The 12,830-nt window shown below is 25.3% G+C and overlaps 1 protein-coding gene across 1 annotated transcript; it reads left to right on the top strand.

Moving 5' to 3' along the window:
* The first annotated feature begins 245 nt into the window (after positions 1-245).
* LOC149512489 (uncharacterized) lies at positions 246-12,381 on the top strand. Its single transcript, XM_089751457.1, has 2 exons — positions 246-776; positions 12,364-12,381. Exons 1-2 carry the CDS (start codon positions 246-248, stop codon positions 12,379-12,381), a joined length of 549 nt encoding a protein of 182 aa, XP_089607583.1.
* Positions 12,382-12,830: the final 449 nt, after the last annotated feature.

Here is a 12,830-nt window from a genome sequence, read left to right as displayed (position 1 = left end):
CAAATAGGCATCGATTTATCTTTGTGGTAATCGATTATTTTACAAAATGAGTGGAAGCAGCTTTGTATACTAGTATTACGCAATCAGTGATGTGCAGATTTATTAAAAAAGAAATAATATATCGGTATGGTCTCCCGAAAAAGATTATCTCAGATAATGCTAGCAATTTAAACAATAAAATGATGAAAAAATTATGTGTATAGTTTAAGATCAAGCATCATCATTCAGCACCATATCCCCCAAAAATGAATAGTGCAGTGAAAGCTGCGAATAAGAACATCAAGAGAATATTGGGAAAAATGATCGACATGTATAAGGATTGGCATGAAAAGTTACCTTTTGCTTTGCTTGCCTATAGAACATCAATCCGAACTTCTACATGGGCCACCCAATTTTCACTAGTGTTTGGGATAGAAGCTATACTGCCAATTGAAGTGGAAATTCCTTCTTTGAGGGCATTGATAGAGACAAAATTGGATGAGGCAGAATGGGTTCAGAATCGTTTCGAGCAATTGAATCTTATTGAAGAGAAAAAGCTCTCAGCACTTAGTTTTGAACAAATGTATCAAAGAAGAATCATACGAGCACATGACAAAAGGATACGACCCCGATGCTTTCGTGAAGGTGAATTGGTTTTGAAAAAGATTTTGCCATGTCAGCATGACAATAGAGGAAAATGGATGCCCAATTGGGAAGGTCCATATGTGGTAAAAAAAGCTTTTTTTGGTGAAGCTTTGATCCTTACAGAAATGGACGAAGATGAATTACCAAATCTTGTAAATTCAGACATTGTCAAGAAATATTTTACTTAAAAAAAAGAAAAAAAAAAGAAGAAAAAATATACAAATAAATAAAATAAATAAAATAAAATAAATAAAAAAATGAAAAAAAGAAAAATGACAAAGAAAGTGATTCAGATTGAAAATCTGAAAAGGGCGGTTTGAGTCAAAGGGGGTCGTTTAAGCTGAAAACCTGTAAGGCGGCTTGAATGAAGGTGAAGCTCAGAAAAAGTTTTTTAGAGAATGAAAGAGTGACACCGAATGGACGAATTGTCACCAGAATTAAAAGAGATGACTTTTAGAGGGCAAGTTCTCATTAGTCATAGATGTGGGGCAAAAACTGGTTATATGAAATCACAGGTGACAAGATCACAAATGTAACGAGTTTTTAGGAAAAGACCTGGTCTGAGTAGGCTGAGGTCGTCTAAATGTTCATTATTTAGAAAATTGATATTTGATTTTTGAAATACTTTTGAATCAACTTGTTCTTTATGTCTTGAAAGGCTTATCTTTCTAAACCCGAATACCCTATTACTGGTCGTATTGCACACCCAACTTTGAACTTAAAATCATTGCATTTGTCATTTAAAATTAAGATATTGATTGATAAATTTCATAATAGACCAATGCATCACTCGAAAAGAGAATGCAATACGAGGATGACAAAAATAGTAACATGAGGGTGAAAAGAATGAAAGAAAATCGATTGATTACTGAAGACAAAGAAGAAAAAAAGTGATAAAGAATAAAAAAAAGGGAGATTTTAGGGCAACTAAAAGCCAGATGGGTCCGTCATGAGACAGAGTTCTGTTCGAAAATTGAAAGATTTAAAAAGGATGAGATTACTGAAAACGGCTTCTAAAGTTTGAAAGAATTGAACCAGAAGTTGAATTAACTTGGATGAAATGCATGATATAATTCATTGACGGCATCATTGTCTTTTCATTATTACAATCATTGCACGCATTACATGCCTCTCGATAAGTTACATAGAAGGTTCCTTTATGAGACATCAGGAAGAATCAACATTTTTCTTTCTCGAAACAAAGATGATGGCCTTAAAGATGGTATGCTAGCACAATTTGTTTTTTAAATCAAAACTGTTGGTTTATGGAGTACCCAATCTCTTATTTCTCAACTCATAGCTCAGTCTTATATAGTTTCTTGACTTACGGTTCAGTCCCAGTCATTTTTAACCTTTGACTCGTGGTTTAATCTTGGTCATTTCATTAATTCTCTAACTTGTGGTTTAGTCCTAGTCATCTTTAATCTTCGACTCATGGTTTAATCCCGATCATTTCATTAATCCCTCGACTTGCGGTTCAATCCCAGTTATCTTTAATCTTTGGCTCATAGTTTAATCCCAGTCATTTCATTAATTTTTTTACTTACGGTTCAGTCTCAATCATCTTTAATCTTTGGTTCGTGGTTTAATCCCAATCATTTCATTAATTCTCTGACTTGTGGTTCAGTCTCAGTCATCTTTATCATTTGACTCGTGGTTTAATCCCGATCATTTCATTAACTCTCTGACTTACGATTTAGTCTTAGTCATCTTTAATCTTTGACTCATGGTTTAATCCTGATCATTTTATTAATTCCCTGACTCGTGGTTTAATCCCAGTCGTTTTTATTTTTCTTTCTCGTAGTTTAATCCCGGTCACTTTATTTTCTTACTTGTGATTCAATCTAAGTTAACGTCAATTTTTGACTCGCGGTTTAATCCCGATCTCTTTATTTTCCGATTCGCGATTCAATCCCGATCTCTTTAATTTAAAATCACAGTTTAATCTCGATTGTTGTTATTTTTTGACTCGCGGTTTAATCCCGATCTCTTTATTCTCTGATTCACTGTTCAATCCCAATCTCTTCAATTTAAAATTACAGTTTAATCTCGATTGTTGTTATTTTTTGACTCACGGTTTAATCTCGATCTCTTTATTTTTTGATTCATGGTTTAATCCCGATCTCTTTAATTCAAAGTCGCAGTTTAATCTCGATTGTTGTTATCCTCTAACTCGTGGTTTAATCCCGGTCTCTTTATTTTATTACTTATGATTTAATCCTTTAACGTCATTTTTTGATTCGTGGTTTAATCTCGATCTCTTTATTCTCTGATTCGTGGTTTAATTCTTATCCTTAATATTTCTCTTACTCATGATTTAATCTCGGTCACCTTGTTTCTGACTTACGATTTAATCTAAGTTCAATCCTGATCTTGTTATTCTTTGACTCACAGTGTCGTCCCGATCACTTTCTTTATTATTCGACTTTCGATGTTGCCTTAGTCAATTCTTTATTTTTCAACTCACGATTTCGTTTTCTTTATCATTTGACCTAACCTGTAAAAAAAAAATTCATGATTTACTTTCGGACAAAATTGTTGTCTTTGTCTTTGCCCTATTCTTGATTCTCAATAATGTGCAAAGAGGAGCAGCTATAGACACCGATTTTATCCGGGTCTACTGTGTCCATTTCAGTTTAATAATAATAATAATAATAATAATAATAATAATAATAATAAATATTTAAAATATATAATAATTAAAAAATTAAAAAATCAATTAAAAAATTTAAAAAAAAGAAATGAGATAGAAATCAGGGGCTGGTACGACGTCGCTGCCGCCCCTGTCAGCCTCCCAACCAGCCCCCTGACCAGTTCTCTGTTCAGCCCACCTACAACCACCCTATAGCCACCCAGATCCCCCTAATTGAAGCCATTTAAAATTCTCAACCCTTTCCTCTTCAAGCTCTCTCGGCTCTCTAACGAAAAAGAAAAGAAAACCCATTCAATCTACCCATGAAAACCCTCAAACTCAGACGAACTCTTCCCCCCCTCAAAACACCCTTAACAACCCCAGACAGACCCTCATTCCCATGCATAAGAAACCAAATTTCACGCAACCCTTCCAAAATTTCCAAACCGAAAATGAAACAGATCTAAACAAAACACAAAAAAAAATAAACACAGTCCTCCAAGTAGGGAGAAACCCAGCGCCAAGCTACCTGCAAGAAGGAAGATATATCAGTTTTTGTTCACAACAAAAAAAAAAAGATGAGAGATCCGAAACTTTGAAGACAGATTCACGATAGTTAAGCCACTTTCAAGCCAAACGAAGGTCGGATCTGGAAAAAGGGTGTCCAGAGGAATTTATGGTGACTTTCTGACCATTTTTCGATCACCGACGATCACCGTCGGTGGTGACTCACACGACGGTTGGTGCAGGCACAGCGTCGGATTTCGATGAGACCAAAGAACCCCCCCTAAAAGCTTTTTTTTTTTGCCAAACGAAACAAACTGAGGAAAAAAATCTTATTTTTATAGAAAACATAAGACCAAAACAACGTCGTTTTGAGCATAAGACCAAAACGACATCGTTTCAAGCCTAGAAAATCCACGCGTGGACCGAACCTGACTCGAGATCCGCACAACCCGTCCCGACGACCCATTTCAGCCAGCCTTGAACATGTTTAGACGAACCGCCAGTGAACCGGTCTGAACCGCTGGTCGCCCAAACCGTCGATCGAACCGTCGAACCGGTCAGACCATCCAGACCAGGGTTGATCGGACCGTTGACTGGTCTGGTTTAGGTAAAAAAAAATTTTTTTTAAATTTTTTTATATGTATATTATTATTTTTTTTATTTTATATTTATGCATGATAAATGTTTAAATTTATTAGGATAAATATCTAATTGTTATTAATAATAATAAAATAAAAATAATATAAAATAATAACTAAAAAATATATATTAAAAATGTTTAAATAATAATAATAATGGAATAAGCTTTTTATTTTCCTTGCCTAGATGTTAGAGGGAATAAAAAATATTTTTTTTCAAACAAATAATTCTGCCTAGATGTTGGGAAATTATTATGAATGAATTTTCATAAAAAAAAAAAACATATAAAAAATTTTTAATTAGTTTTCAAAAATTATAAAAAATTGAACTTGCTTCGAAAGTCCGCTTAGATGATAGGGATTTTTAGAAATATTCACTTTTTACTTAAATCCTAAACTTAAACCCTAAATTTTACCCTAAATCTATTTCAAAACTTTAAAGATACGTGTGAAAATCTCACATGAAATTGTTTGTTCCCTAATGCTGCCTAAATGATAGGGTATTTAGGAAACTCCATTTCATCAAGTTTTTCACACGAGTTTTTAATTCACATTAATAATAGGATTAATAAATACAAAGTATAATAAAATTGGGATCTTAAATATAAATAGTCACACCTAAGTTCTGCCTAGATGTTGGAGAGTTGGGGTGGTCTCATTATACTTAAGAATTCAACTCTTAAATTGCATTTCATTGTAAATAACATTCATTAGCATACATACGTTAGCATGTTATTATCGATAATTGATTGCATTATTCTCTCTTTAATTTGCCATTCGATGATAAAATATTTTATAATAAAAAAGAATAATACTTTTCAAAAAAAATTTCTTTGTGATATTATAAAATAAAATAAAAATAACATTCTGAAAGAAATAATTCTTAGTACTCTGCCTAGATGTTGGAGAGTCACTAACAATTATTTTTTTATAAATATTGTTATTTCATTTTGAGGATTATTGTGTTAAATCTTAAGCGAAAAGAGTTATCTTAAATTCTGCCTAGATGTTGGAGAATTTTAAGATAATTCTTTAACTTAAAGATTTTCTCAATAGTTCTAAATAAAAATTTTTAGCAAAATTTTATTTTTTCAAATGAAGGGAATTAATGTTAAATTTCAAATTAAAACCATTTTTATCCAACACCGAAAATAACGCATAATTAAATGATACCAATTTATGAGCGTTGTGGGGGTGCTAATCCTTCCCCATGCGTAACCGACTCCCGGACCCAACTTGATTTTTCGTAAACTGAAATTTATCTTTTTGATAAACTTTAAACCTGTTTTTATAGTTTTATTAAAATGATAAACTTTTGGGTGGTCAATCATACCCTAACAAAGATTGGTGGTGACTCTTTTTATTTTTTTCAATTTTAAAACTCATTTTTACGTCTGGCGGACCCAAAACTGTTACAATAATATATTTAAAAATAATTTTTATATTGAATTTGATATCAAATAATATAAATTATTTTTATCGATTTTGATTGATTTTGATAAATTTCAATAAATTAATTTATTTCAGTTGATATATGAATAAAAAACATATTTTTTAATTTTTAATTTTTAATTTATTTTTTATTATTTGATTATTTTTAATCTAATAAAAAAATTAATTGATAAAATCACCTTAAAGTTGCATTTCTCTATTTTTTTATTATAACTAGTTTTCTTTTATATATTATTTTATCAAATCAAAGTTTATAAATATTTCAATTTTTTAAAATAAAGTAATTATACTCATTTTCTAAAGTTTAACATTCACGAAGTTAAGATTAAATTTTTTTCATCTTTTAATTTTATCTTAATATTTATATAAAAAATTACTCATTTAAATATCATATAATAGGGTTAAGTATTTACAAATATAATGATAAATTGATGATATTATTTATTATACTTTTAAACATATTTATTTGATTTTTAAAGATATTAAATATTTATTTTGTAGATTATTAATATTATTATTATGTACAAGTCATTTATATTTATAAATATATTTGTACAAAATCAAAAAATTTAAATTAATATATCAAAATAATTGATATCGACATATATCATATATTTTATAAAAAATTAAAATATTTATCGATACGATATTAATAACCTTGAATTGTATATTTTATCCCCCACTTTTTTATATAGGTATAACTAAGGGTGATAACAATTTTGATTTGATCAAATTCAATTCAATTTTTTAAAATAATGCATAAAATTATAAATTTTTTAAATTCAATCCAAATTCTAACTAAAATTTCATATGATTAGAACTAAATCAAATTTTACATATTCTATTCCATTCAACAATTTTTTAAATTTAATTCTTTTTGTTTTTTATATATTATTTTAATATAATTTTTTTATCTATTTAAATAAATTTAGGTATAAAATAAGTACTTTATTTATAAAAATTTAAAAAAATATAAAAGTTAATAAAAAAATATATAATTTAGTTTGGTTTGATTTTTTTTTTTCAATTTTTTACTTTTCAATTCAAAATTTGATCTTAACCAAATATATACATTTAATATCTAAATTTAATTCTAATTGAATAAAAAAAACGATTCTAACTAAATCAAATATTATAATTTTGAGTTAATTTTTATTTTTTTTAATTTTTTTCTCTGTCTCTAAGTGTAGCATCAACCAATTTCAATTTGATATCGAATAATAGAAATTATTTTTATCGATTTTGATTGATTTCAATAAATTTTGATAAATTAATTTATTTCAGTTGATATATGAATATAAAACATATTTTTTAATTTTTAATTTATTTTTTATTATTTGATTATTTTTAATCTAATAAAAAAATTAATTGATAAAATCATCTTTAAAAGTTGCATTTCTCTATTTTTTATTATAACTAGTTTTCTTTTATATATTATTTTATCAAATCAAAGTTTATAAGTATTTCAATTTTTTAAAATAAAGTAATTATACTCATTTTCTAAAGTTTAACAATCACGAAGTTAAGATTAAATTTTTTTCATCTTTTAATTTTATCTTCATATTTATATAAAAAATTACTCATTTAAATATCATATAATAGGGTTAAGTATTTACAAATATAATGATAAATTGATGATATTATTTATTATACTTTTAAACATATTTATTTGATTTTTGAAGATATTACATATTTATTTTGTAGATTATTAATATTATTATTATGTACAAGTCATTTATATTTATAAATATATTTGTACAAAATCAAAAAATTTAAATTAATATATCAAAATAATTGATATCGACATATATCATATATTTTATAAAAAATTAAAATATTTATCGATACGATATTAACAACCTTGAATTGTACATTTTATCCCTCACTTTTTTATATAGGTATAACTAAGGGCGATAACAATTTTGATTTGATCAAATTCAATTCAGTTTTTTTAAATAATGCATAAAATTATAATTTTTTTAAATTCAATCCAAATTCTAACTAAAATTCCATATGATTTGAACTAAGTCAAATTTTACATATTCTATTCCATTCAACAATTTTTTAAATTTAATTCTTTTTGTTTTTTTATATATTATTTTAATATAATTTTTTTATCTATTTAAATAAATTTAGGTATAAAATAAGTATTTTATTTATAAAAATTTAAAAAAATATAAAAGTTAATTAAATATATATATATATAATTCGGTTTGGTTTGATTTTTTTTTCAATTTTTTACTTTTCAATTCAAAATTTAATCTTAACCTAATATATACATTTAATATCTAAAATTAATTCTAATTGAATAAAAAAAACGATTCTAACTAAATCAAATATTATAATTTTGAGTTAATTTTTATTTTTTTTAATTTTTTTCTCTGTCTCTAAGTGTAGCATCAACCAATTTCAATTTGATATCGAATAATAGAAATTATTTTTATCGATTTTGATTAATTTCAATAAATTAATTTATTTCAGTTGATATATGAATATAAAACATATTTTTTAATTTTTAATTTATTTTTTATTATTTGATTATTTTTAATCTAATAAAAATTAATTAATAAATAAAATAATCTTTAAAGTTAGATTTCTTTATTTTTTATTATAACTAGTTTTCTTTTATATATTATTTTATCAAATCAAAATTTATAAGTATTTTAATTTTTCTAAATAAAGTAATTGTACTCCTTTTCAAAGTTTAATAATCATGAAGTTAAGATTAAATTTTTTTCATCTTTTAATTTTATCTTAATATTTATGTAAAAAATTACTCATTTAAATATCATATAATAGGATTAAGTATTTACAAATATAATGATAAATTGATGATATTATTTATTATACTTTTAAACATATTTATTTGATTTTTGAAGATATTACATATTTATTTTGTAGATTATTAATATTATTATTATGTACAAGTCATTTATATTTATAAATATATTTGTACAAAATCAAAAAAATTCAAATTAATATATCAAAATAATTGATATCGACATATATCATATATTTTATAAAAATTTAAAATATTTATCGATACGATATTAACAACCTTGAATTGTATATTTTATCCCCCACTTTTTTATATAGGTATAACTAAAGGCAATAAAGACTAGAATTTGATCAAATTCAATTCAATTTTTTTAGATAATATATAAAATTATAAATTTTTTAAATTCAATCCAAATTTTAACTAAAATTTCATACGATTCGAACTAAATCAAAATTTACATATTCAATTCAATTCAATGATTTTTTAAATTTAATTTTTTTATATTATTTTTATATTATTTTTTATATATTTAAATAAATTTAGGTATAAAATAATTATTTTATTTATAAAAAATTAAAAAATATAAAAGTTAATAAAAAATATATATAATTCAGTTTGGTTTAATTTTTTTTTTTCAAATTTTCACTTTTCAATTCAAAATTTGATCTTAACCTAATATATACATTTAATATCGAAATTTAATTTGAATTGAATAAAAAAACGATTCTAACTAAATCAAATATTATAATTTTGAGTTAATTTTTATTTTTTTCAATTTTTTCTCTGTCTCTAAGTGTAGCATCCACCAATGCCGGCAAAACTATCAGGTTTGTCCCTCTATGGTCTCAATATCAATCTTTGTTGTTGAACTAAAAAAAAAATCAATCTTTCTCTGCCTAGCTGGTTGTAATAATAAGATCGGAGATTGAATGGATTAAATGTTCTATTGTCAGTTCAATTGATCCCCATTCGATTACAATTATTAATTATCCTTTAAATGCATACTTTTTAAAATAGATATAATAAATAAATATATTTGACGATAATATACACTAATAAAAGTTTAAAAAAATAAAAATTTAAATCTTACAAAATATTTTTAAATAATGAATAATAATTTTTTATTTTTCGGATCAAGCAAGCCACCGATTTCTAATCTAGATGTAGTCTGAGATAAAACGTATGAAACCAATGACTAAAATTGATGTTCTAGTTCAATACTCCATATCAGTGTTCATTTTCCTCTTTCAATCTTGTATGTTTCGTTTGGTTTATTTATCTATGGATTTAATTTTCTTACATGTGCTAATCAAAGGTAATTGATTGTATTTGTTTTTTTTTTTTTCTTACACATGATTAACCTACTTAAAATGAAAAAGAAAAAAAAGAAAAGAAAAGCCTAGCTAGAAAGGTCTAGAATATTTTTGCATGGTGGAGAGGTTACTTAGCCATTAACTTTAGAATGGTTATAGTGAATTAATTAACAGAATTAAGGTATGTGGAAAAATAAAAAGCAATTATGTTTTTTTTAAAGAGTCGTAATTTATGAATAAAAAATATTAATTTTAAAATTTAAATCTTGAATATGTTGAATTTTTTATTATAATAGTATTTTTTTAATTTATGTTTGAGTTAAAGGGCCACCTTTGCCTGCTAAAGCCCAAGCAAAGAAAGGTGGGTGAAACCAGAGAAACTTGGTATCCAAACATGTTTCTGTGGGAAGTTGTCTTTGTCCATTAAAATAAATTCCTATTCCCTAGAGCTTGGTACTAGGCCAAGAAACACATGTGCCTTCAATTTCTTTAATCTTGTGATGATTAAAAAATCATTTACCACAAGAAAGTAATTGGAACTTAATTTTCTTCTAATTCACTGTGTATAGTGAGATAAAAATATATTTTCTTGGTTCCCAAACATCCCTTTTTCCGCAGCTAAATATGACCAAGTAATTCGTCCAAAATTATGACAATTTGATCATTGCTTTTACAGGTTCAATGGCTCTGAGACAAATGCTCAGCCAAACTGCTTTATGTTTTCCTATAATTAATCATTGTTTTTTTATAATTATTAACTTGATTAGGGTCTATTTTTTTGTACTCAAAGTTTCAAATAATTTGGAATGATTCGATTTTGATTTATCAAGTAGTGGCGTATGATTTGGGTTGTGATCAACAAAAGGGTATTAGGCTGTATTTTGTTATAATTCTAGATAAATATGATGAAAACATATATGAAGCATTTTTCTAAAGTGCTTTTCCATGATCTTATGGACAAAAAACCAATAATTAAATTCATGGCTTTTGCATTTGTTTTCTTTTTTTTTTATAAAAATTTGGGTATAGGTTGTTAAATTTCCAAATTAAAATAAAATATTAGATAAAACTACGGGATTCAAACTCAAAATCATTAATGTAAACACTGAAAATCTTAAACATTATCGAACAAATTTTTTTAGTACAAATAATAAGATTTGGACCTCTTATTTATTTTTTTAATGAACCTCAATTTCTTTTTTGTAAAAAAAAATCGTAGATAGATAAGTTGCTTAATTTTTCAAATCAAAATAAGATATATTGTACCTAATAACTTAAAACAGATAGTTACAAGTCATATATTTGAAATGACCCTAACAAGACAAACAGTCGAACGTTATTGAACTAATTTTTTTAGTACAAATAATAAGATTTGGACCTCTTAATTATTTTTTTAATGAACCTCATAGTTTTTTTTTTTTGGTAAAAAAATATTGTTAATAAAAAAGTTGTTCAATTCTTCAAGTTAAGACAAGATATATCGTATCTGATAATCTAAGATAAGTTATTACAGATCGTGCATTTGAGATTATCTTAACAAAATATGCTGTCACCAATATGACTCAAACTTAAAATCTTTTCATAAAACATAACGAATCTTAATCAATTAAATCAATCACTTAATGATTATCTCATAGTTATTTGTTCTAACTAGGGCCTCTTAATTCTAACAAAGATAAGACTTCCTCTTTTTGTCAAAGATTAAAGGTCTAATTTTGTTTCACTTTGTTTATCCATTATTTATATATATTTGAAAGATTTTTTATATTTGATGATGAAATTTTTTAAATTTACAAACAAAATTAAAAAACTGACAAATTTACATCTAATCTCCTCTTGGATTTTAAAACTTTATTAAAAAACTGACAAAAATAAAAGAGAATTGAATTTGAAATTTTGTATAAATGGTTCATTCATATTTTTAAAAGATAAATTTTTATAAAATTAAAATAAGATGTTCAGTACTTGTAATTTTTTATCTAAGTTTTCTTACCCCTTGGGCTCCTTTATTGAAAATAATAATAATAAGAGGGAATTCCCAAACTATTAATTATTGAAGATGAAGAAGAGCCTTAATTTGTTTTTAGAGTATCTCTTGAATCTTGATTTCTTGATCTGATAGGGCCATTGGGCCCTTTCTCATATCAATTGCCCAGCCTACAATGAATCCAACAACTTACTCATCCTCAACAAGTCATTATTTGCCCATTTCGTCTTGAAATTTATCCTTTTTCTTCATTTTTATCAAATTCATTTAATTAATTAATTCGTACATTATTTTTATTCAAAGAATATAGTTCGAATTTTATTTTTAAATTAAAAAAAAGTTTGTTTTAAGTTTGAATTAGTAAAATTGAAAAATTGACTATGAAAGTCAAAATAGTTATAGTTTAAGTTCTAATGCATCCATTGTCTTAGGAAATTGGGGAGATGTAAATTTAAAAAATGCTCATAAATAGAAATTAAAAAGAATAGTATAAAATGAGCAAAAAAAAAAAAAAACTTAAATTGGTTTATTCAATTCAACACAAAGTCAAAATGATTTTCACAAAATAAAATTTATCTTATTTAGCAAAGAAAAAATTATAGATTAAGAATCATAATGACATATATTATATTCATTTTTACTATTTGGATTTAACTAAATAGTAAAAAAGAAATTTATAAATTGAAATTTGGAAATAATTAATTTAAATTCTATTAAAAAATTAGATTTTATTTGATAAAAAAATGAAAAGAAGAGAGAATAGAAATTTTATTAATTTAATAATTAAAATTTAATAAAAAAAATAAGGCAATAATAAAAAGCAAATAAAAGCAATAAGACCCAAATCACAGCTCAAAATGAGCCAACTGACCCAAAATCCAATTAAACCCCGACATGT

This window comes from Durio zibethinus, chromosome 22 (genome assembly GCF_047325235.1).
Source record: "Durio zibethinus cultivar Kanyao isolate XHJ-2024 chromosome 22, ASM4732523v1, whole genome shotgun sequence".
Lineage (NCBI taxonomy): Eukaryota > Viridiplantae > Streptophyta > Magnoliopsida > Malvales > Malvaceae > Durio > Durio zibethinus.
Note: the sequence above shows the minus strand (reverse complement) of the source record. Positions and strands in the feature narration are given on the sequence as shown.

Bases quoted from the DNA above. Each gene is read 5' to 3' on its own strand.
- LOC149512489 (XM_089751457.1), top strand. From the start codon at position 246: ATGAATAGTGCAGTGAAAGCTGCGAATAAGAACATCAAGAGAATATTG.